This window comes from Bombyx mori, chromosome 4 (assembly GCF_030269925.1).
Source record: "Bombyx mori chromosome 4, ASM3026992v2".
Lineage (NCBI taxonomy): Eukaryota > Metazoa > Arthropoda > Insecta > Lepidoptera > Bombycidae > Bombyx > Bombyx mori.
Window position 1 is genome coordinate 15,198,789 of NC_085110.1, and position 27,130 is coordinate 15,225,918.

Here is a 27,130-nt window from a genome sequence, read left to right on the forward strand (position 1 = left end):
TTTTCAAATAATATTTTTAAAGAACCCTAAATGATAGGAAGCGTCCTATTTGTGACATAAGGCTGCGTCGTCGTCGGTCATAGTAAAAAAAAAACAAAAATAAATACATGCAGCATGGCTTGCCATCAAAACCTATCCTACCTATTCTAAAGACCATGAACCTTTTAATAGTTTTCGATCCGTTATCAATATTGCGGGCTCTAAATAGGACATTTAATTTTTTACTATCATGTTTTCGGTTTTCATAAAGAAACAAATTTCCAATTCCTTTTAAAATTTAAGACACACACTCCGTTTGGGTATCTAATTGATTTCAGTTTCATGACGTTGAACAGGTTAAGAAAATCACATAATCCTGTATATAATTAGTAAACAGCTTAAATAAATAAAAATGCTAACAAGTTTACAATAATAATATACTATTTTGCCCATAAAGCCAATTTCTGAATATGAGTGGCACAAAAGAGTCATTCAACATGGTGTAACTAACTGCATGTTGGTCTAACGAGTTTACTATACTGCTTACATCTTAAGAGATTTTTAGTTTATTTACCATGGATTATTTAGTCGCCGAAAGTATCAGCAAAGATTATAGGGTTAAGTTAACATTAAACCTAAATCAACGAAACCTGGACTAACGTTATCGCTTAGAGGTAATAAAAATAATAATTAAATAGTCAACTTTAGCTGGTTAAAATACTAATACATCTCTGTGCCTTGCGACCTTAGTTTATGCGTGATTAAAAATTCAATTAAGTCTAAGTTTGCGTTGTAAAGTTTTATTTATTTAATTTTTGGAACGAAGTTCCTTACGGCAGGCTTGGAGGGGATAGGGATTTTGTTGCGCGACCGAACTGAAAAAAATGTGATAGTAAAACCGTAAGAAAAAATTCGTGGAAAAAAGTGCGTGGAATAAAACCGTTAAATGAGACGTGCGCAGGCGCGACAGTCGCATACACAAGCGAGTAGTGTATAATATCTTTCTCTTTCTCCCTCTTTCTTTTCGTTCTCTCATCCATTCTCTTTCTATTATTATTTCTATTTTTCTATTTCTATGTAATTTTATGTTGTTTATGTTGTCTACCTGGTGTCCCACGACACCACATAATTATTTTCCCTACCTATGCTGATGCTTTGAGAGGCTATTTCAGTTTCACCCCAGCCACAAGCCTAGCCTGGTTTCACAAAACCAGACTTAATAACCGAAAAACTAGAGCACTAAATAAAACAGGACTTATATGCATTGAATGTTATTAATATAAGTTATAACTACCGCTCGCATTAATTACAGAAGTTTACTTCTACAACGGGCCACTAAATTAAATACCTAAGACCCCTAGCAAATTACCTATAGTCTGTAACAAGCACTGTATATTACACACTTTATCTTGTTTATATTGATCCGTTGTTATCGCTTTTACAACAAATATATTATTGTATAGATACTTTAAGCGTAAGTCCGTGTCAGCTATTGATGTCGGATTTCCGCAAGCGGTGTGAACTCTAAGCGGATTAGTGACACTAAGATACCATACAAAGCAATCCTCTCCTTCTGTTTGAATCACAATCGTTTTTTTTCAAATTCAGCTATTTACCTCATGTTTCCAATAATGTTTCGGGGTACTAGTGGAAATTTTATCGGGCTATAGAACTCGATAATTGAATAAGGTTAAAACTAAATATCGAATATTATCAAGATAAATTGCGATTTTATGTACCCGTTGTATTTTCTGAGTTCTGGAGAGAAGTACGCGGAAGAGTGTTGAATCCATTAAGCAGCACAATTCTCGATTTGATATCTCAGGGCAGGGGACGACACGTTGTGCTATATATGGGCTACAGTAACCAATTAATATAATTCATACCATGGGTCATCATTAAAGCATATGACATTTTTTGAAAGTCCATTGCCGTAATAATTGTATTTATGAATATTTCTTTTTCATGTAATTATGCCATGCTTCATAGTAGAATTTCTAGCCAAAGTACACGTACACAGTTAAAAACTCCGTTATCGCGCCCTTCATCTGTTATCGTTATCCAACCACTTGGCTTTTGGCAGAATTATCAAAGAGATTCCACTTGTCATTCGACAAAGTTGATGGCCAAACATTATTTTTTGTTGTTTTCTCTCCTGTTTTCCCGTGTATGTAGTATGTACTAGGTAAGGGAATATTGTGAGCCCTACCACAAATCAGTTAATATTTGTATGTGCGTCTGTAGATTACCTCTTTGAACAGAGGGATATCTATTGGATGGACCGAAAATACCTATATTTAGCTATATATCTATCTATAGCTTTGGTAAGTGTGAAACTTCCGCTGGAGATATCTTATACTAAACGGCAGTAAAAATAATAATAACAATATAAAACCACTTCACTTTGCTATTTGGCAGTACTGTATAGCAACGAATCTCTTATCTATAGAAACATCAATAGTATCTTAAATCTACTGTTATTAGATTTCCCAAAATAAAAAAATCTCTTGATGACACAAAATGACACAAATACAAAACATCTTATCACACCACTTGGGGTGTATCAGTTTGATAAGAGATACTGACTGTTATAAAAAGGATCTTCTAAATAAATCGTATGTATGTTTTTTTGGTCACTCAATTGCTTGCGTTAGAGTACCAGATTTATATTGTTAACAACAATGAAGACAGTGTGTTTGCTGTCTTTGCTTTTCGTTGCATGTAGTGGAATCATTATAAAGAATGGAGAAGTTCAAGATTGGTGGGAGACTTCAATTTTATACCAGATCTACCCAAGGTCTTTTGCTGATAGCGACGGCGATGGTATTGGCGATTTGAATGGTTGGTTGTGATTGTATTTTATTGTATACTAACTAAACGTTATATTAAATATTGTATGTAACTATGTAATTTTTTACTGGTGGTAGGACCTCTTGTGAGTCCGCGCGGATAGGTACCACCACCCTGCCTATTTCTGCCGTGAAGCAGTAATGCGTTTCGGTTTGAAGGGTGGGGCAGCCGTTGTAACTATACTGAGACCCTTAGAACTTATATCTCAAGGTGGGTGGCGCATTTACGTCGTAGATGTCTATGGGCTCCAGTAACCACTTAACACCAGGTGGGCTGTGAGCTCGTCCACCCACCTAAGCAATAAAAAAAAAAAATGTAAATTATTAAACATCAAAATTAAACTTTATTAAATAAAAAAATGTATACCAGTTACAAATATTAAAACCATCTTAAAGTTGATTTAATAATTATTGCTATTGCTCCTTGTGTCTAATGAAGGCCTTTCTTTAAGTTTTGTTTTTATTTTTTTACGACCTGCAGGTATTACTTCAAAATTGGAATATATCAAAGAATTAGGTGTAGGAGCTGTTTGGCTTTCGCCGATTTTCAAATCGCCCATGGTTGATTTTGGCTACGACATTGCTAATTTTTATGAAATCCACCATGAATATGGTACGATGGAAGATTTCGAAGCTCTATTGAAAAAGGCGAATGAATTAGGTGAGTTTACAAGAAAAAAATACAAAAAAATCATTATTTTCTTAAATTCAATGACATATCAATGACTACGCTGACAGGATGCATAGTGACGAAATTGTCCGAAATTTCAACGCAACGAAAGCTGAAAAAAATTCGTTAAGTACATATTGGTTTTATTTCAGACATCAAAGTTGTTTTGGATCTTGTACCAAATCATACATCAAACGAAAGTGTTTGGTTCCAAGAAGCTCTCAATGGCAACGAAAAATATTACAATTATTTCGTTTGGGAAGACGGAATCATAGACGAAAATGGAAATAGGCAGCCACCGAATAATTGGGTACGTAGAAGGAAAAAAATACACAAAAATGGAACAACCTTCTTCAATTTGCAATGTTCTGCTGTTACTAAATTCAATTATCATTCTAGGTTTCCAATCCTATAAATTTTTTTGTGTATATTTACTAATTTTATAAACGCTTTAATGGGTCAAACTATGTATAAAAAAACCAAGGAGGCTAATCCATTTCGGACTTTCTATTCTCTTGTCTCATCATGTATCTACCTATACATATGTATTAAGTAATGATGATTGGTATGTACCTCAAGGATAGTGGATACTGAGCTCATTAAGTTTAGTCTCATTCGGATAACGATAATTTAAAGAACCCAGTTTCGGTTTATTATAACTATATATGACTTAAACTATGTACTGCTATGCTATTATTAGTAATTCTAATGCTGCATTGGCTATGGGTTTTCCTCACCTTATGTTTATATGTTGATAAATAAGCGTTATAGTTAAAAAAATAAAAGAACATGATTTATAAAATAACTCTCTCATGTTAAACATTTCATTACAAAAATTGCCTTAGCTGGACTCACATAGTTACTGACTCGTTCAAAAATCTTTTGATATTTTATTTTGTTTTATTTTTTAACTTAATTTTGTCAATGTTTTCTTATGCTTGTCATTTCATGTAAGCAATGGTTGATAATATTTAAGATAGTTCAGAAAAGAAAATGTTAGTAAGCTAAAGATATGTATACACAAGTTTTTTTCACTATATGTATGTCTTTGTGTTACAGTTGAGTCACTTTAGAGGCAGCGCTTGGGAATACAAAGAAGAAGTCGGAAAATATTACTTACATCAATTCGCTGTTGGACAGCCAGACTTGAACTACCGCAATCAAGATGTCGTAGATGAAATGAAAGTAAGATTTAATTTAAGAAATTCCATTATTCCCCATACGTTACGAGTAAAAGTTATCAGAATCTAAGATGTTATTTTAGTAGTAGTATCTCCAAGTTACTTTGAAAAAGAAAAAAAAAATTGTTGTTAGACCCCTCGGTTCACAGCGAGAGGTAATTGATTCGGAAAATGTTTCATAAAATGAATTCTATATTTTGCGCGTGATGTTAAAACAAACACAACAGTGATGGCAAAAAATAATGATGTCAGATCTTGTATGCGTGAAATTGTATTTATTTTTATTTGTTACGTCGTTTTTCTTAATTGTATGTCCTATTACTGTTCTAGTAATACAACTTGTAATTATTTATATTGTAATAATATAATAGTCACAGGTGAGCAAATCTTTGTGGAGTACTTAATATTATATGAGAGGTCTAAATTGTACAGTGGAAACGCGGCTTAATATAATGGTAACATTTTTTAGAACATAATCCGGTTCTGGCTTGGAAAAGGTATTGCCGGATTCAGGGTAGATGCCGTGAATTGTCTCTACGAAGCCGACAAGAATCTGTATGGTGGAAAGTACCCTGATGAACCCTTATCTGGTAGACTGGATGTTGACTCAGAATCCCATGATTACCTGCAACATATTCACACCAAGGACCACAACGACACTTACTATATGGTTTACCAATGGAGAGATGTCTTCGATGAGTTCAAGGCGATCGATGGGCTGACTAGAGCTATGATGACCGAAGTATATGCATCGATCCAAGATGTGGTTAGGTATTTCGGTGAAGGAGATTTAAAAGGAGCACAGATTCCGTTTAATTTCGATTTGATCACTGACGTTGATGCCAGTTCATCAGCTGCTGATATAAAAAGAGCCGTTGATAAGTTCTTAACTTATAAACCAGTCGACCAAACAGCTAATTGGGTGGTACGTATTCTATTAAAAATGCTGTACTATTTAAAAAGGTAGATTGTTTTAAGAACGTTTTTTTAAGGTTGGGAATCACGACAATAGCCGAATGGCTACAAGATATGGTGCTTCATTGGTAGATGGTATCAACATGCTAGTATTACTTCTTCCGGGAGTAGCAGTTACGTATATGGTAAGCTACGTTTTATTCCTATTAATAAATTCACAAAAAGAAAAGTATCATTACTAGTTGGCAATTATAATAGGTCATGTTTAATAAATTTTGTTACAATATTTGCGAATGCTGCTTTTATGTCGACCAAGCAGCTTTTAGCAGCATAGTCTAATAAAACCAGATTGACTTAAAATTACAAATATATATATATATTTTAGGGAGAAGAAATTGGACTGGAAGACGGCTATGTTAGCTGGGAAGACACAGTTGACCCATCTGGATGTAATACCAACGACCCAATAAAATATGTCGAATCGTCGAGAGATCCCGAAAGGACTCCTTTCCATTGGAACCCCGAGAAAAACGCTGGTAAGACATTATTTTTATTAAAATAAACTAAAGTTATTTATAGAAACCGCCGGTTATTTTGTAAAACTGTACGCAATTTGTAAATATGGTTTGGAGAACCACCAATGGTTTATCCACCAAGTTTTTATTATGACTGGATGGAAAGCGCTTAAGGCCCTAGTGTCAAGTGGTTTCTAAAATATATTGCTACTATAAAATCAGTACAGTCTAAATTACGACATAAAAAGCAAGCGGCGGTGTCGAGTACACTGACTTCTAACAAAGAACGAGTCTGGTTTTCCACGTAATAATATAATTCAACTGATATATTCTTTACTGTTTTAGGATTCTCTACCGCTGACAAGACCTGGTTGCCGATGGCCGAGGGCTATGAAACTTTGAACGTTGAAGTTCAGAAGGCTTCAGAAAGGTCCCATCTTAAAGTTTACAAGGCTTTGTCAGATTTACGTCAAGAAAACACATTCAGATACGGCCGTTATGAGTCTTTAGCTTTAAATCAGGATATTTTTGTATTTAAAAGGTAACCTTATCTATCGTTCAATTGCTTTTCAAAAGATATAACTTTAATTATGAATACTATATCCATGATTTGTTTTACCGTCTATTTGCGCATCCATTTGTCGGTGTAATATGTGACTTATTAATTTATTGTTTTGTTGTATTTCACTTCTGCTCAGCTGTTGTCAACATTATGCTGAACGGATAATTGACACACAAAAAAGCAGTTTGGTAAATTTAAAAAGTAATAAACATGTAAAATGCTTTACTTTCGCCATCACCAACAGAATTTTCAGTTTATAATATATTTGTCCTAAATTATTGCCCTGTAAAGTAAATTGTATAATAATAGTACATTATCACGAAAATTATCGTTCGGAACGTACGGTTATCGTGAATTTAATTCGTGTTAACTTTGCGCTTAATAATATTTTTTTTGTTCGTACAGATGGCTTAACGACGTCATTTATCTAGTGGTTGTGAATATGCGAGACGTGGAACATAACATTGATCTTACATACTTCGAAAATGTTTCTGGGAACGTTGCCGTGTCGATAAGGAGCGTTAACTCACCTAAAAATGAGGGGTGAGTCAATACATCCTGCACCATGAAGTGTAGATACATGTGGCCAAAATAGGGATAAGATTTGCAATATACTGCAGTATCTTAAAGATTGCACTACGTCTCATAGTTGTTAGGGTCTCATAGATACGGGGAAGTATTGCTACTCCCCGTATCTTGATCACGCAGGAGCCAGTCACCGTTGACGCCCTAGACATGTATTTACGGATCCATCAGATCCAATAACCCTTGCATTAGACGCCTTTAGCTCTAACACTAGGAGCAGGCTTAGGGACCCCGGTAACCGTACTCGTCCAACTCGGCAAAGAGTTTGACGTGCAACCTAACCTAAACATCAATCCATTAAGTTTCTCGCCGGATCTTCTCAGCGGGTCGCGATTCCGATCCGGTAGTAGATTCATTCGCGAAGCAGCTACACTTTAGTTGTTGGATCTCCTTTGGAGGCTCTCGGGTAGCTGTTAGCAAATCCCTTCCTGGCTGAGCCTTTGCTCGCCAATTTGTCCTAGTGAAATTGGGAAGCCCTCCGGGCCACCAACAATCTCTCAATCGTAATTGTTACAATTGAATTCTCACAATTCAATCATAGCTATGAGTACCAATATTATTTATTATTCATCTTCATCAAGGAAATTGTTCTTGATAAAATATATAAGACAAGATACAGCTAATAAATAAATGTAATATTATGTATGTGTAAATTATAATAAATATATATTACGTTAAATGATGAATTGTAATTCGTTTATGTACAATGTTCGTATATGTAAAATATTTCTTTGTGTTCAATTTATGTATGATTGATGAAGGTTTTTATCATAATGGCGTATCGTTTTTACAGGGATACATTCGACGCGAAATCTCTACCCGTTGTCGGATTCGAAGGACTCGTCTTGAAGGTTGTTTAGGTTATCAAATAAATCATTCGTGAAATATTATACATAATTTTGTTTTATTTTAATCTATATTTAGTAAATACCAGGATAATTTCTGACTAACTTGGTGGTGCAATAATTAGCGTCCCTTACTGTTGCGCAAAGGGTTGTGGGTTCGATCCCACATCGAGTAAGCATTCGTGTGATGAACAGGTTTGTTCTTTATATGGATGTTTATTATCTATATAAGTTTATTTATTTATTTTTATTGCTTAGATGGGTGGACGAGCTCATAACTCACTTGGTGTTAAGTGGTTACTGGAGTCCATAGACATTTACAACGTAAATGCGCCATCCACCTTGAGATATAAGTTCTAAGGTCTCAGTATAGTTACAACGGCTGCCCCACCCTTCAAACCGAAACGCATTACTGCTTCACGGCTGAAATATGCAAGGTGGTGGTACTTACCCGTGCGGACTTACAAGAGGTCCTATCACTAGTAAAAAATATGTATGTTTATATTTAAACGTGTATAAGTATGGATGTCAGTCTCTGGTTTCCATTACACATGGAATCCTAATTTAGGACCGTGCGTGATTTGTTCTTAGTTATTTATTATTTATTTATTTATTATTGTTCCATTTAATTTTATCTGCCAATTAGTTGTTCTTTACCTTAGAACGTTACCTACGTTAGAACCTTCTTTGAAACTAGAATGGTCTATATAGTTAGTAAGTAAGGAGTAGCTGATGCTCATTGCTAATGCCGATGCTAATGCCATGGGCACAGTTGAGCCGTTACCTACGGCTTGGGTCTCATTTCGGAACTAGTTGAAAGAAAGTCATAACATATGGTTTGAGAAACATCGAACGATATTATAAATATTCCACTTGAACTAACAAAAGAAAATCGACAATATAAGATCTCAAAAATATTTGCTCTATTCATTTTATTTCCGCTGCGTATTTATTTTTGTGTGATTATACGCACGCAATATAATAAATGTAATGTATGTGAATGACGATATGAGAGATAGAGGAGTGAATGTTGATGATAGAAAAGAAGAAGATACTAAATTTAAACTAAATTTATATGAAATCGAAATCTCGAGTCCGGTTTTTTTTCAGGCCTCAGAAATTATGTAATAACTATGATACTTAACAGTTTTTGTTATAGTGGTAAAAAAGCGGCTTACACTGTACGTTTGACATTTAGCAATTTAGTTTTTTTTTTTATTATACTATCTTATTATTATTATTTTAAACATGGAAATCTATTTTCAAATTTAGTCATTTTTTTATTGATCAGTGCCTCTTTTCTCTGTATCAGTTTCATTAATGTGGACATGATAAAATACAAAAAATTAGGGAATACAAGTTCTGTTGCCGTAGCAATGCCGCACAAACAGCTCTCAACATTAATGACGTGTGACTCAGTGAACCCTAGAAATATATTTTTTTCCTACCTAAGCTGAGAGCCTTGAGAGGCTATATCAGTGTAGCCTTAACTAGTAGGTCAGCTCACGGGGCTCAAACCTGATGACGTTGCTAACACGAACCCTAGCAAGAGCCGTGCTTCGCAGAATCTACCACGGGATCGGAAACGCGACCTACTGAGAAGATCCGGCGAGAAACTCAGTGTGCTGTGTCTGGGGTTAATTTACTCGTCGAGCCCTTCGTCGCAAGCAATGGGTTCGAAGAGGACGATGACCGGAATGCTAGAATTGAACACACGACTCGTTATTGGTTTGAACGCTTCCGATATGGAAATTTTCATGTTTAAAATGAATTCCGTGGTCGTCTGAAAACTAAAGTCCACAATGACGAATTAAAGACGATGATGGAAGCTGACGATACTCAATCTACCGCTGAGTTAGCAGCAGCTTTGAGCGTTAGCATCAAAACAATATTGGTCCATTTGCGTCAAATTAGCAAGGTAAATAAATAATAGTTTAAATACTAACAAAATACGCTTTTATAGAAAAGCACCCCACACTTTTTTTAAATAAAATCATTTTTTCTTACACTATTTTTAATTCAAATTTATTAAAATTTATTTTCTATTTTTTAGTTGGACTTTCTATAAAAGCGTATTCTGTTAGTTTTTTTAAACTATTATTTATTTTTCATTTTTTAGTTGAATTTTTTCAAAACTTTTTTTTCAAATTTTTTTTTAATTTTGAATTGTCATCGGTCCTTAATAAGTATACCAAATTTCGAGTTAATCCGACGTTTTGAAGGGGGTCAAAATCATGTTCAAAGATTCCGTTACAAATATACATACATACATACATACGTCTGAAACTAATAAAAGGGTATTAAAAAGGTTGAAGATCTTGATACATTGGTGCGGTATGAACTGAACGATCGCCAGCGCGATGAACACATTGAGGTTTGCCTCGCTTTGCTGAACAGACACGGAAACGAATGTATTTTAAGCCGCATTGTCTCACTTACGATGAAAATTGATTGTTTTTGGTAGCAGTAAGCGGTCATTATATTGGTTAGACCTTGGTTCAGCGCCTAGGCATTACCTCAAAACTTACACCAACTTCCCCCTCAAAAAAGGTTATAGTCACTGTTTGATAATCTAGCCTCAGTATAATTCATCATAGCTTTTTAACAAATTGCACCAGCATTACCGGGGATATGTACTATAAGGAACTGGTTCACAATGATGGAGAAGCTTGTAAATCTTCGGACAGCCTTGGTTAATCGCTTGTCATCGCTGCTCTAACAGGACAACGCTCGAACTCCTACAGCATAGCAAACGATCTCTAATCTATAAGAGAGTGGACGGGTGGTTTTATAAGTGGTTAGAATTTTGCGTCATCCACCGTACCCATTAGACTATGCTCCGATAGTCTCCTACTTTATCCAAATTTGGACAACTTCTTGGCAGGGAAATCAATATCCGACAGGCGGTACAAATTATCTTTGAAGAGTTGTTGACTCTCGTACACGAAACTTCTTCAGGAAGGACATTGTAAATTGTCATTCAGCTGGCAGAGATGCACCCATACCATAGGCGTATATGTTGAATATTGGAAATAAAAATATTTATAAAGAAATAATGACTTTAAATTCCTTTCTTTATTTTAAATACTAAAGAGCAATTTTGCAGGTAAACACCCTAAAAAATAATTAATAATTATACAATTTCCGTAGGCTGATGAAAAAGAAAATTAACATCATAGATAGATCACAGTTCGAACTAACGCTTTTTAACAATTCTGTTCGGCTGCCTAACACGCACGGCCTTAGATATGGTGAAGTTACTCAGCACTCAACAGGATGTCAATTATCCCCATACGTTAATCTGCCGCCCAAAATCTCCTGCTAAGCAGAAGTGTTGCGGTTTCGTCATGACCCACTAAAGAGAAAAAAATTGCATCCGTCAAAAATTCTAAGACATCGCTGAAATAATCATTAAGAATTTTTATTAAACTACGTTTATATCCAGTATTAACGTTTTGGTTTCGTCAGGTTAACGACTATTATAATCGACTGCTAATCCATTGAACTGATCCTTTAATATTCTATGATATATATATTTTCTTAAATTCCTTTTTCATCAATTATCGCATCTAGATAAATTGTCAAATTCGAGAGCATGATTATTTTAAAATCAATCGAGCGAGTTCGAAGCTCAGTGATTGGTCGGTAGATAACCTTGGATCAGTTACAAAATGATAATGCAGATACTTAGAACAAACACTTGTCCAAGATGAATTTATCATGTCAATTTATCATTAGTTTTAACGCGTACTGTACGTATATAAGCCGAGAAACAAGCATTATTTTATTAGCATACGTCGTCAATATGAGGTAAGTGAAACTTCAATTAGAAGTAGATTATTTTTCTAATCCAATATATTCTAGTCTTCATATTCGTTTTTTCATTCAGTACTAATTATGGAATACAAAATATGTACACACAAAAAAGTCGTTTAGTGGTTTCTGTTGCTATCTTCTTATGCTAGTGATGACTAGCTTATGAAGGCTCATCTGATGTTCAGTGGAGATAAAACGTGGAAGTCACTACCCATTTTGAGTTTTTTTTTATTGCCTTTGTAGGCAGACGAGCATACGGCCCACCTGATGGTGAGTGGTTACCGTCGCCCATGGACTTCAGCAATGCCAGGGGCAGAGCCAAGCCGCTGCCTACCGCAAAATCCCAGATGGCAGTTTCATTCCTATGACTTTAGCGATGAAATTAATCATTATTCGTTAAATCGTTATTGAATTAAATTAACAGTTGATACTTATTAAAGACATTTTAGTTCCAAGCTATAACCAACATATTTTGTTTTGGCTAGTAGTATTATTCTACTTTTATATTAAATCATTTAAATTATTATGATAGCTGTTTTATAGGGCTTTCGAGGGGTTTTTTATAAATTTTACAAAAATTAATTCCTAATAGATATTGTTAACTTATTCACAAAATAGATTAGATGCACTGATGAAGCGTAGTGTAGTGCATTTCTTGCACTCGGAAGTTGATCTACACATCATGTAAACCAATACGTATAATGGACAGCTTATTCGTCTTGTACTTATTATGACAAATAAAAAAAATCGTTTTCAGTGCGAAATGGAGAATTGGAATTATTTTACTGCCGGTGCTGGTTTTAGTACAGTGTCAAGTAAAAGAATTAGATTGGTGGGAAAAGACCGTTTTCTATCAAATTTACCCTAGGTCTTTCAAAGACAGTGACGGTGATGGTATTGGAGACCTGAATGGTAAGTTCCTATTTTTTTTTCATTGTAAATATTTTTTAGATTCACCGAAGTACTCTCTAGCCTACCCTAGAAGCCTTAGCTCGCGCTAGGGCTAGTGTTAGCAAATCCTCCCAGGTGGAGCCCCGTGAGTTCACCTACAAACTGGGCGTAGTTGGAATAGTCTAGGATACCTTGTTGGTTGCTTAATGGATAAGTGAGAAAAATCAAAGGTTCATAGTTTAATACAAATTCCTAGTGATCATCGAAATTATGCGGTTAATAGCGCCGGCTATTTTGAATCATGTGTTCAAAAGTTCAATTTATTTAGAATAATAGCCTAACATACCAAATTAGTTGGAAAATTATCATGATGTAGCAATAGACTAATGTAAATTTATCTTTTATTTTATGTAGGAATAACAGATAGCTTAGAATATCTAAAGGAATTGGGTGTTGGTGCGACATGGCTATCACCGATTTTCAAATCGCCAATGTACGATTTTGGATACGACATTTCTGATTTTTATGCTATCCAAGAAGAATATGGTACAATGGAAGACTTTGAGAGGCTTTTACAAAAAGCAAAAGAGTTGGGTTCGTAGATTAAAATTATATTGCGAAAATATGAATAGCAAAAAAAGCGGTAAGTTTTATTTTATTTTATAATTTAATAATAATTGTAAGCTGTACAATTTAATTCCAGATATTAAAATTGTTCTTGATTTCGTACCTAACCACGGCAGTAACGAAAGTGTTTGGTTTGAAGAAGCTCTCAAAGGACACGAAAAATATTACAATTACTTTGTCTGGGAAGACGGAGTTGAAGATGAAAACGGAAAATTAAATCCTCCCAACAACTGGGTAAGTTTATGTTCTAGTTTTGATAATTACAATGTACTTTGCTCTATGTATTGCAATGTAAACTAATATTTGAAATCACGAATTTTAGGTCAGCGTATTCCGAAAAAGTGCTTGGGAATACAGAAAAGAGGTGGGTAAATACTATCTTCATCAGTTTGTTATCGGACAGCCTGATTTAAATTACCGCAATCCAGAGGTGGTTGAAGAAATGAAGAACGTTATTCGCTTCTGGCTCGATAAGGGTATTGCTGGATTCAGGGTGGATGCGATCGCTCATTTATTTGAAGTAGACAAAACACTGTTTGGAGGTAAATATCCTGATGAGCCATTGGCACAAAATAGAGAGATCGATCCAGACAATTATGACTATTTAGATCACATCTACACAAAAGACCACGAAGAAACATTTGAAATGGTTTACCAATGGAGAGACGTTCTTGATGAGTATAAAGCAAAAGATGGATTCACTAGGGTTATGATGACTGAAGCTTACTCCAGTCCTCAGATCACAATGAAGTATTTTGGTGATGGTGTCCGTGCTGGAGCTCAAATGCCATTCAATTTCGTACTCATTTCCGAAGTTAGTGGTTCATCTACTGCTGCAGAGCTTAAATACGCTTTGGACAAATTTTTGACCTTTAAGCCTGTGGACAAGTTGGCTAACTGGGTGGTAAGTTATAATAACTACAGTGTCATAATAATATCAGTGTTGATTTTTATTTTAAACTTTCATATTAATTAACAGGCTGGTAATCACGACAACAACCGAGTAGCTTCTAGGTATAGTGTTGAGCTAGTAGATGGGCTTAATATGATTGTTATGCTTCTACCTGGTATAGCTGTAACTTATATGGTGAGTACTCATTACACAGAACATGACTATTAATGAAAGAAATAAATGTCCGTAATGTGTTTATATTGTATAGGGCGAAGAAATCGGAATGGTTGACGGATACGTAAGCTGGGAAGATACGGTTGACCCCAGTGGATGTAACACAGATGATCCTATCAACTACTGGACTGTTTCTAGAGACCCTGAACGCACACCATTTCAATGGAACTCTGAGAAAAATGCTGGTATAAGTGATAGTTTTAAGTTTCTTTGAACTTGAAGGTTCGCATCTTATTTGTTGCAGATCTTTTTTCTATATTCTCTACTCGTGTATCCGGTTGTCATAATTGTGTGTGTGTGTGTGTGTGTGAGTGAGAGCGTATACTTGAATATTTGGTTCAATATAGTTTAAATGTTGACTGGTTTGCGTTGAAGCTTTCAAGCAATTAATTTTTTATTTAGTAGTAAGTATCTCTGCTAGACCGAGGTTCATAGGTTCATTTTCCACTTCGGGAAAATATTGACGAACATTTGCTTTGTGTTTTGCTTTGCTTTGTGTTTTCCTGCTGTTCAAGTGATCTTTATTTTATGTACTGATTGAGTAATTTTTTGTAAATTTATATTTGGAAAAGAGTATACTCTGAATTCCTTTCCTAATGCAGGATAGTCATAAGCTTAGCAAATCCTTCTGTGGGATTAGGTAATCATATAGATTTTTTTCCCCTTTATTAAGTATTATTTAATGTACAGGATTCTCTACTGGTGATAAAACATGGCTGCCAGTAGCGGAGGGCTATGAAACCCTCAATGTCGAAATTCAAAAATCGACTTCTCGCTCTCACTTGAACGTTTACAAGCAACTGACACGTCTGCGAAATGAACCTGTTTTCCGGTATGGTCGCTTCGAATCAGTGGCACTTAACCCTGATATTTTCGCTTTCAAAAGGTATGTTTTGATTATTTCCACCACATTACAGTGTGTTGTCAATTGTCTTTTTTGGATTTATCTTTGGCCAGCCTATGCTAATTTTCTATTTAGATTATAGTTAGTATAGTTGCCTCGTTTTGCGCTGCTGGTTGTGTTGGTTCAACGTACTCAGAAAAAGTATTTTTTGTTATCTATGATTAGCTTATCGAAATTTGGAAGATGTTTGTGTCTGTGGTATTACATCACACTTATGAAATCCACAGGTATTTGATAAGAGGTACCTACAGAACAGCGGTGACACTGCTCGTTGCTTTGCATTGCATAAGTTTATATCTGTTATTTGTTATTAAAAGATAAACTTGTCTTTGAAAACTGTTTTGTCATTTGATTTATTAGTTTAAAATAATTCGAATAAAATTGCTAAAAGACGCAGTTTTGGTTTAGTCGTTAAAAAATCTAATTCCTAAGCCGTGTACAGCATAAATTCGATTAGTTTCCTTTTTAATGATTGTTTAGCGATCTATAAACGTAGAGCTCCCTTTTGTTATGAACTTTTCATAGGTTTTTAATAAACAATTGATGGAACATTTTAGCAAAATAACACGAAGTCATCAAAATGGTGCGATTGATTGTCGGTTTAATTATAAAAGAGTTATTGTTTTCAGATGGCACGATGGTGAAATTTACGTGACAGTGATCAATTTGAAGAATCGTGATCATACTATTGACTTAACTTACTTCGAGCATGTTGTTGGTCATTTAGAAGTTGTCCTTACTGATATTCGTTCCAAGAAGGTTCCTGGGTAAGTACCTGCAGCTTCATACATCATTCATAAGGAAATCAAATTATAAAATCACGTAACATTTATATTACGGGTTAAATTATGAAATTGCCGGTTTGTTTTGAAAAATTGAATTTTTTTTTTTTTGCTTCCATGTAACATACAAAGGTCATTTATGTCTTTGCGATAGAACTCTGGTGATCTAGATTCTACAAACTGTGTGAAAGCATTTTGTACTGCCTCCTGGGAAGAAAACTTTTCATCACGTAGAAAATTGTTCAAATCACGAAAAAAATGGTAGTCCGTTGGAACAAGGTCTGGCGAATATGAAGGGTGACGAATAGTTTCTAGTTGCAGTTTCCGTAGAGTTAAAACGGCTTCTTGTGCTGTATAAGGTCTCGCGTTATCATGGAGCAATAATGGTGAAAATCGATTCGGGGCTGTTTCACTGCAAGCTTTGCTATCATGGCTTGAAATTCGGTACACTAAGCATTTGCCGTTATTGCTTGACCAGATCGGAGAAAGTTACAGGGAATAGCACCATGCTAAGACCACCAAATACTCAAATCAAAATTTCCATAACGAAAGCTTTTCAATCAAAATCGCACGGTGCATTCATTAGCAGTCCCCTCTCCAAACGCAACATTGATATTGCGAGCTGATTCTACAGCGTTAGTTTCGCGTCGGAACTCGTATTCAAAAATCACTCGAATTTTCGATCTATACATTTTTCTTGTCTAAACTGAATAAAAAAACAACTGAAAGTCTATAATCAAATGTTGCACATTTTTTAAAAGAGGAACTTCATTGGTACCATTTGATAAAAAATTCACTCATAAATTTCAAACCATGAAGGTTCTATGTCAATTCGAAGTACCTATTACAATAAAACGGCAATTTCATACTTTAACTCCTATTATACTTTTTTTAAATTACCACATGTGGCACTAGTTGTCACGCACTTAATAGAAAGAGATAAATCAACACTGCAATTGAATATAAACGATACTAGGTGTACAACTGTGACTGTTCTCTGATCGATTTAAAGACTGATGTATACGGTTTTTGTTAGTACTTCAGAGTGGGTGTTTGTCCCAGTATCTTCGACATAAAAATGACATACGAGTCGTTCTAACAAATTGGTGTGTTTCATACATGTAGTGTTACAGCTACAGTTACAGTAGTTACAGCTAAATTAGTTTAAACATTGTAATAATTTCTCAGTCAGCTTAAAAGATGATTACCAAAGCAGTACTAAGTGATTATTTTTATACGTAAACTAGCTGACCCGACAGACTTCGTAGTGCCTCAATCTATAAATAAAAGACCTAAACTTTTGTATTAAATAAACTCAAAATAAACAAAAGGAATCCGTCCGACGGGGGACACATCAAAGGAAAAACAAAATTGTTATTTTTATTTAATTCCAAGCTATTTCATATTTATCTACCTTTTAAACCTTCTCTGGACCTCCACAAATAATTCAAGACCAAAATTTGCCAAATCAGTCCAGCCGTTCTCGAGTTTTAGCGAGACTAACGAACAGCAATTCATTTTTATATATATAGAAGAAGAAGATGTAAGCGAGTTTGGACTATAAGAAAAGTCGCAAAATGTATTGGTGCCAATAGGTTGTGGTTCGACCCTGGCTTTCTTGAAGGTTCTTGATGTTAATCTGTGTGCTTAACATGTGCTTATAAATGTTATTGTGATACGATTGAGACAACATCTGGCAAACAAATGAGACGTGAAAAGAAGGACCACTTCAGATCTACATAGATATGTCTTGGTATTATCGTGATGCGTAATCGTAACACAAAGGTTCTTTCAAAAGATTTTTCTTCACAGAGATTTGCTGGAAGCGAGCCAAGCGGAGATCGTCGCCCACGAATCTTTAGTGCTCAAAGTTGTACACACCCTACGGTAATTGAAAGAAATTTAACTCTTGATTAAATCTTCAAACAACTTATAAAGTGTTTCTTTTGAATTGTTTCGTGGTATAAAGTAGGTATCTTCTGCGATATCGAAACTAGGTTACTGCCATGTTTCTACACACCTTTGACCCTTTTTATAAAGTTTCGACATCATTCTATTTACATTTGTTTTTACGACATAAAAATTGTATCCTTAGTATGAGACACGCTTCCAACCGTGACCTATAATTTAACTCTTGTAATAATGATGTATAATTTTCTATAGTATCGCATCACTGTAAGTTCCTTTGATGTTGTTTCAAAGAATTATCTGAGAATATTCATGATATGTTAATAACATGTCACTGCAAATGATCATTTACATATACAGTATGGCTTACCCATATCTATTACTTGAAATATCACTTGAAATTGATATCTAATGTTCACGTTTGCAAATTCGCTAGCAGCGTTCGAAACACCTTGACAAAATTAATTAACGTTCATTTTAAAGGGATTCATTTGCGTTTATGAATTATGGATAAGCAAACTCGTAATGGTTCTAGCTCTAGCCAATCCCGAGCTTCAGATGGTTATAGAAAATTTCCAGTGAGTGCTTTGGAGGTACCGATTTTTTTCACTTTTACTTGTTCGTGAAAAAAATAATGATTTGTTTTCGGACTTGTTTTCCGGCATCATGAAAACCTTGTGTATTATTAAATATACTACATGTTTAAATAAAGTAGTTTGTAGTTTTGTAGTTACATTTTTTGGAGTTTACTCCTTAAGAATCGATTTACATATATAGGCCCGGGGTATGAAAATTATGGGGACCAAAATCGTACTAGAGAGTATAGCATGTCACACGAAATGCGTTATGCGCCTGATTGGCCATGGTGATGCGTGCGCGCGCCAATCAGGAGCCAACGCGCGGCCGCGTTATCGCAGGTGACGCCGGGCTGCTGCGCCGGCAGTCCGCCACAAAGCCTCGTACTGATCGCGCGTTTCTCTCATTATTGTATTTTCATATATTTGTTAGTCGTTTGTTTTGTGTCTCGTTAATTTGTTAATAATCTGTAGTGTATCGTGTTGTCGTAATATAGAACTATTTCTCGTATTGTTTCGTTTAATTTACCGACATCGTTTTGCTTGTGGCCGGACGCCGTTCGGGTTCGATTCCTGAACGTATCAACTGTTAGTGGGTTGATACCCGAATATAACCCGCTACAAATCATTTATTAATAAAGCTTTTTTAATAAATGCATATTTTACTGTATTCAACTGACACAAATTTATATTTATATCCAGTAAACTCCAGTCGTGCGTCGGAGCGGACACACACACTTTTTTTTTATTGCTTAGATGAGTGGACGAGTTCACAGACCACCTGGTGTTAAGTGGTTACTGGAGCCCATAGACATCTACAACGTAAATGCGCCACCCACCTTGAGATATAAGTTCTAAGGTCTCAAGTATAGTTACAATGGCTGCCCCACCCTTCAAACCGAAACGAATTACTGCTTCACGGCAGAAATAGGCAGGGCGGTAGTAGCTACCCGTGCGGACTCACAAGAGGTCCTACCACCAGTAATTACGCAAATTATAATTTTTCATAATCTTCATTCGGTCGCCAAACCTTTTTTAAGTATCAGTTAAGCCTTTCTATTGGAATCCTATTTAGCTACGATTTACAAATCTATTGATTTATATCTAATTAAATTATTCGTTACGTTCTAGTGTTGTAGTATTTTGAGCACTTTCCTATAATTGGTCAAGCCTACATCATTCTACTAACCAAAGATTATTCGCGCCTCCTCTCCGTTATTTTTGAAAACGGGTCGGTTTCTTAACCTGTTTGCTTCTTGTAACGTTACTAAATCAATGTTGTTAAGTTATATCGCGTCTCCAGTTTATAAAAGGCCTCTGCTCGGCGATCTGGTAACAGAAATCGATCACTCCAACTTTCAAAATAACTTCATTGTACTCAAAAACGTGGAGCAGTATTGACTTCTCCCATTTCTCATCATATTAATGGGTTTATTGTTACTTGCTCTTTACGAAAAACATTTAATCTAAATAACGAAAGCTTTTTGAAGTGGATCATTAATTTGCCTTGTAATCTTTCAGTCGATTGAGTACGAAAATTTCTGGTTTCCGATGAAACTAATTTATTATAGCTTTCTCAAGATTATATAAGGATCTTGCGTTGAAATTACGGAATCTATAGCACAATATTACGTTGACAAAGTAAAGTTAATTTAGTAGGGGCTTAGTCAAATACACTTTATGTACTTGTGGTATCAAACATCATTTGTAACATCGTTTGTAAATCTGTAGGGCAAATTGAGATTACGTCTTCTGTTTTGAGAAATTTACCATACATTTAATATTTTTTCATAGATTCAATAAGCAATTATTGGTATTTCAGTCCCATAGTATGACTAATCTCCTCTTGTCAAGAAATATGTGCTATTATAATTTGAATGTTTTCTTATTATCAAAGTATTTAAGATTTATACTGAACAAAGCACCAGCTAGTTCCCAAACGATAGTACATATTATGTTACGTTGCTCAAGATCTTTTGTTCTTTCCATTATTTTTAAATTTCTTCTATGTACTTTCCTACGAATATTCATAGAAATTAAACCTCCTTCGAATCGTATACCCCGCTTAATTAATAACCAGTCAAGGTCCAGCTAAGGTTATGTGCGTTACCTTCTGATCCTTGATTAAATAACTAGGAGCTGGGTAAGTACCCTTTTGGGTGTAATAACTTTGGATCCACATATAGCCCGACTTTAGCTGCCCATCGTCAGAGCGGATTTTCATTTATCTTGATGTGACTTATTTTTCTCAATATAAAATTGGAATCTTATTTCTAGTAAATACATTTAATGTGGCAATCACGCAATTAACTATAATATATATTTTAAAGTTTCAAAACTAAAATAACGCTTTGATAAAGTTTTTTTTATTGCTTAGATGGTCCACCAGCTCACAGCCCACCTGGTGTTGTGGTTACTGGAGCCCATAGACATCTACAACCACGCGCCACCCACCTTAAGATATCAGTTCTAAGGTCTCAAGTATAGTTACAACGGCTGCCCCGTCCTTCAAACCGAAACGCATTACTGCTTTACGGCAGAAATAGGCAGGGTGGTGGTACCTACCCGCGCGGACTCACAAGAGGTCCTACCACCAGTTATTCTATGTAATATTATTTTGTTGTAATCACAAAAATATAAATACATATATTATGTACTATTCAATTATCATCAATATCAGATCTTAATGGAACAGATTTACAATGGGCGTTTGTGTATCCGCATTGGTAGGAACTATTATCCTACCTATTTTTGAAGCAGTTGTGTATTTCGACATCATATCTTATGGTGGATAATGGCATCCATGTTGCTATGGATAGGGGTTCCACTGAAAAAACAGGTAGCTCGAAAACTCGTCCACCAACTTAGCACAATAAAATAAGGCTCCACACAGAACCCTCAATAGTGTTATCAATTCGAAAATGGGGATACTGTGAACATCACAAAGTTTGGACGTACCCTTAAACAGGTTTACGTTTGTTTTTAGTACAGTATTTCGTCTTGCTTTCACTTTAAATTTTACGATAGGGAGAACGAGGCTGGTGGATGCTTAGTGAAGCCAACGTTGTCGTATAAAGGTGTTAAGTTTATGGATTCCGAATATGGTATCTTGTTAACAGGTAGTGAATGTAGTCAGGCATGATATTAGCTAAATTGAAGAAAAGATATTGAAACATTAAATTTTATTATTTTGAAATTAGAAAATATATGTACTGTTAACGATTAATAGCTTTTAACTCTATATGTACATTAATGAGCTCACAGCTTACGTTATGTTGAAGGTTTATCAGAACATCTCAGCTCATTGAAGCATTACCACTTCCATCTTATACTGACCCCTACCGGCGATCAAATTGGGCTCCATGGCGGTGTAGTCAGAGTTTCATAAGCCCTGGATCGCTAGATCAATAATTACTAACCTAATCAGTTATTATGTCTTGAATTTGACGAGCTGTGATTTTTGGTGCTCAAACTAGCCAATAAATAATTTTCCGAGACAAGTACCTATAACATAAATTATTTCAAACTTTACTTTATTTCACAAAAAGATCAAATCATAATAAATTAAAGAATATTCCTGTAAGCTCTCATGAACAAGAGCTTGTTAAAAATAGATCGGTATCTGTCGCAACGTTTTGAGAATTTCGTATCAAAATAAAATTTCTATTTTACAATTCTATCTTTGATATTAGTTCATCAAACAATAGCCGGCTCTTATGTACATTTCATTTATTTTAAACTGAACTACTTTTTATTTTCTTCTTTCTATTGTTCTTTCTATTAAGCATTCTTTTCTATTGTTAATTTGAAATAGGAGACAAGCTCTGGCTCTGTATTAAAGCGATTATTATCGGAGCAAATGCACCTTAACGTGAGGGTGATGTTGAAATTGAGATCACCGTCACCGTGGTCGTGATCACCATCACTGGTGGTAGGACCTCTTGTGAGTCCGCACGGGTAGGTACCACCACCCCGCCTATTTCTGCCGTGAAGCAGTAATGCGTTTCGGTTTGAAGGGTGGGGTAGCCGTTGTAACTATACTGAGACCTTAGAACTTATATCTCAAGGTGGGTGGCGCATATACATTGTAGATGTCTATGGGCTCCAGTAACCACTTAACACCGGGTGGGCTCTGAGCACGTCCACTCGTCTAAGCCATAAAAAAAAAGCATCAAAGTGGATCACATGATTGGTTTGGGGTCTAAATATCGGATCGCATGGAAGTTCTCGGTATACCGAAACACTCGCTGTGTTTTTACAGAATGTTTCATGAGAAGTTCTCTGAGAAATTTTTTGAGATGATCCCACAAAAAAAAAAAAAAACAAATAGTATGATCATCATTTTTTCGGGGTCTATATTCTACGATCTTGATTCGTTTTCGGCATGCCTATGCGGTTTAATATTAGTCTTATTATTTTAGGGGATGACCAAAGAGCTACCGGATTGTTCGACCTTTAAATATTTTGAAATAGTCTCCTCTTAATATCTATACTCACATACTTTTTGTAAGCGTTTGAATGAATACAAAAGCCAGTATATAATGTATGTGCTAGGTCGTTACCACTGAACCGTCATGATTAATATTCGGAAAGAAATAAAGAAGAAACATTAGCAAATTTCATTCTTGCACTTTGACCACACAAAAACAACTCGCTCCACTTAAATTGTAAAACATTTCTCGCAAAAAACAGTCCACGAATGAATGGGATTCAATTTGTTTTTCCGGAGTTTCGTAAATTATTTTCTTGCTTCCCGCCTTGGAGTACACATTGTTATCTCAACAGCACTCCCTCTAGATTCACGGAACTGAAATGATGGGCAAATGTTTCTTCCTGTACAAGTTTGCACAGAACAAATATTTTCTTTGAATTTCGATTTTCAAACCTTTGCGCCATACACACAAGAGATACACACTGCGCTCACTAAAACATGTAAGCGCAGTTAATATACATAGTGAACTATAGACTTTGAGTGACTCGGTGGCATTGTAATTGTCGCCCTTGTTTGTTGGGCGATTCATAGGTTCGATTCCCACATCTGGAAAAAATCTGCGATTACCAGAACCTACAGATATCACAACGTGAATGCAGATGTGCACATTGAAATAAGAGGTCTAAATCTCAATTATTACAACTGTGGTCCTAAACCTCGAACCGAAACGCTTGGCTTCTTCGCGACAGAAGTAGGCAGCCGTACTTTCCCGTGTGGGCTTAGAATGCACTGTACTGTCAAAAGGAGCATGAAGATAGTGGCAGGCACTTGTGCGGGTTTGCACCCGAGACCTGTTAATTCGTTATTCCAGAAACACCAACTGCATTGTAAATACCTTTTTTTTTTTTTTTTTTTTTTTTTTTATGATTGAAAGATTACTGGTGGCCCGAAGGCCTTTCCAGTTTCACCAGGACAGGTGGGCGAGCAAAGGCTCAGCCAAGAGGGGTGGGATTTGCTAACAACTGCCCGAGCGCCTCCGAAGGAGACCTAACAACTCAAGAGCAATTGTTTCGCGAATGAATCTACTACCGGATCGGAATCGCGACCCGCTGAGAAGATCCGGCGAGAAACTCAGCGGGCTGATGCATGGGTTAGGTTGCACGTCGACCTCTTTGTCGAGTTCGACGAGTACGGTTACCGGGGTCCCTAAGCCTGCCCCTAGTATTAGAGCTGAAGGCATCTAATGCAAAGGTTATTGGATCTGATGGATCCGTAAGGACGTGTCTAGGGCGTCGACGGTGACTGGCTCCTGCATGATCAGGATTCGGGGAGTAGTCAGCGGCGGCAACGATAAGGCGATTATCATGACGCATAGCCTTATCGAAGTATCGTTCCGACGCTGACTTCATGTATTTCCGAATTGATTCGAGGCCCAGGTCGTCGTGTAGGTCAACGTTCCTCACGAACCACGGAGCCCCGACAGCTAACCTGCAAAAGCGGGATTGTAGGGATTGGAGGGTGTCTATGTGTGTGCGGGCCGCGTGAGCGAACACCACACTCGCGTAAGTCATGACGGGCCTTATGCAAGTTTTGTAAAGTGTCACCTTGTTCCGAAGGGACATTTTACTCCGCTTACAGATCATGGGGTAGAGTCTACCGAGAATAAACGCGGCACGGTCACGGACTGATTTTATATGCGGGCGGAATGTCATCGATGCATCCAGGGTAACGCCCAGGTACTTGACCTTCCTGGCCCAGGGTATGGATTGACTAAAGAGAGTAATCGGGGGTGTGAGATTCCTCCTCCTAATCCGGGAGGAAATCCGTGTGGAGCTTCCCCTCTGAAATAGCACCGCAGTACTTTTCGCTGGGTTGATGTCTATGCGCCATTTTCGGAACCACTGTCCTAGGGCTAGGGCTGCGCTCTGAAGCTTCTTCGCGATTAGGGACTTATTTCTACTAGAATAGTAAACAGTCGTGTCGTCGGCGAATAAAGCTAAATGGGTCGGCGGCGACCGGGGAATATCGTTGACGAATAAGCTAAATAGGAGGGGTGAGAGGACAGAGCCTTGCGGGACTCCAGCTGTGAGAGGTCGTGGGGAGGAGCGGGTTCCCTCGACTCGATATCGAAAAGAGCGGTTCGACAAGAAGTCTCGTATGATGAGCACGAGACTATCCGGCACGCCCATGTTGAATAGTTTGAAAATCAAACCATTGTGCCAGACTTTGTCGAACGCTTTTGCGACGTCGAAGAAGAGAGCTCCCGTGTATAACGGTTTTGGTCGATTAAGCCCCACAAGAATGTGCTCCGTGAGGCGGTGCACCTGTTGAACGCATGAGTGATTTGTACGGAATCCGAATTGTTCATCGATAAGAATGCCCTTGGATGAGACGAAGTCTCTGAGGCGTTTGTAGAGCAGACGCTCATACAGTTTGCCTAGAGACATGAGGAGGCTAATCGGGCGGTAGCTCGTCGGATGATTTTTTGGTTTACCGGGTTTATGTATGCCGATAACGTCCGCTTCTTTCCACACCGCGGGAAAGATACAGTTCGCCATAGCGGCATTGAAAATAGATGCCAACATCACGATGAGTTGGACGGGTAGAAGTTTAATAACGCGGTTGGATATACCGTCGGAACCGGGAGCCTTGCGAGGACGTAGGTCTTTGATCAAGTCTTTAACTTCCATCGGGGTGACGGGTGGTAACGCATCAGAGGGTGGCAAGGAGGCTCTGCGTTCTACCTCACTGTCTACTAATTCTACATGAACAGGGTCCACGGATTGAGTGCTGGGCGTGCACTGGGTTTGCAATGTATCGGCCAGCAGCTCTGCTTTTTCGTCATCATCGAACGCCGCGAGTCGGCCTGAGGGGCCTAAGAGGGGGGGCATAGTTACTACCGTATCCGATTTGAGAGTACGAGCTAAGCGGTAGTAAGACCTTTGGGAGGGCGCGAGTCCTTCTAAGAAATCAGACCATCTGGCATCTCGGACTTCGGCGATGCGAGACTTTACGTCGCGTTGTAGGGCACGCATTCGAATACGATTTTCCGCGGTAGGATACCTGTCGTAGGCGCGTATCGAGGCGTTCTTAGCTCTAAGGAGTTCCCTAATATCGTCGGACAATTTGAAGCGGTGAAGGAAGTCCTCCGCTACAACTTGTTTCGATGACCTATCTAATGTCGAGGTGATGTGTGACGTTAAGATGTCTATGGCTTCAGCGGTATCCTGAGGAGACGGGATAGAGTCCGGGTTAAACGGGAGCGATGGTGGATCAGATTCAGCCAGGCTGATGCCCAGCGTGTGCCAATCCACCACAGTCCTCGTGACGGGAACGGAATCGGGAGCGCGACCGAGCTTCATAACGACGGGACGGTGGTCTGAATCTAACTCTGAAACTACTTCGATCGAGTGTAAGCGCAGAGTTACGTTTTTTAATAACGCTATGTCGAGTATATCCGGGCGATGCGCGATATTTAGCGGGTAGTGAGTCGGGGTTAGCGGAGCGACGATATCGAAGGCGAGATCATCGACTAACGCGTCAAGCCGCCTGCCATTCAGGGTTGTGGTGTGTGAGTTCCACCTGATGTGTTTACAATTTAGGTCGCCCGCCAGAATGACAGAGCTCCCCATACCGAGCAGCGCCTCGATATCACTGCTTAGAACGATCTTATCCGGTGGAAGATAAACGGACGCGATAACGATCGGCGCGTGTCCCGTCAGTGAGATTCGGCACACTGATGCTTCGATATTAGCGAGCGCGGGAGGATCGAGCGGGACGCAATGCAGGGCTCTTCTATAGTAAATGACGGTACCACCACCACGGGCAGAGAGCCTGTCGTTCCTGACCATGTTATAGTTCGCGATTTTAGGGTCACGGCGCGCGGGCTTAAGTAGGGTCTCCTGCACTAAAAAGATATCAATTTGGTGGTCACGCAAAAAGTCAGAAACCTGATCACGTTGATTTGC

General features: G+C 37.3%; 3 protein-coding genes across 13 annotated transcripts in view; 2 read left to right on the forward strand and 1 right to left on the reverse strand.

The window, feature by feature from the left end:
• LOC101736773 (dual specificity calcium/calmodulin-dependent 3',5'-cyclic nucleotide phosphodiesterase 1) overlaps window positions 1–27,130 on the reverse strand; it is a 511,722-nt gene that overhangs the window by 151,185 nt on the left and 333,407 nt on the right. The window lies entirely within an intron of this gene.
• Window positions 2,075–8,148, forward strand: LOC101738628 (maltase A1). The gene is made up of 10 exons (XM_004930823.4): window positions 2,075–2,820; window positions 3,310–3,489; window positions 3,651–3,808; window positions 4,558–4,683; window positions 5,149–5,604; window positions 5,672–5,779; window positions 5,980–6,130; window positions 6,455–6,650; window positions 7,077–7,214; window positions 8,050–8,148. Exons 1-10 carry the CDS (start codon window positions 2,661–2,663, stop codon window positions 8,114–8,116), a joined length of 1,740 nt encoding a protein of 579 aa, XP_004930880.1. The 5' UTR covers window positions 2,075–2,660; the 3' UTR covers window positions 8,117–8,148.
• LOC100500759 (alpha amylase) lies at window positions 11,827–18,180 on the forward strand. Its single transcript, NM_001195462.2, has 10 exons — window positions 11,827–11,911; window positions 12,675–12,829; window positions 13,223–13,402; window positions 13,512–13,669; window positions 13,758–14,339; window positions 14,415–14,522; window positions 14,596–14,746; window positions 15,252–15,447; window positions 16,095–16,232; window positions 18,060–18,180. The coding sequence occupies exons 1-10, from the start codon at window positions 11,907–11,909 to the stop codon at window positions 18,136–18,138; spliced, it is 1,752 nt and encodes a 583-aa protein (NP_001182391.1). The 5' UTR covers window positions 11,827–11,906; the 3' UTR covers window positions 18,139–18,180.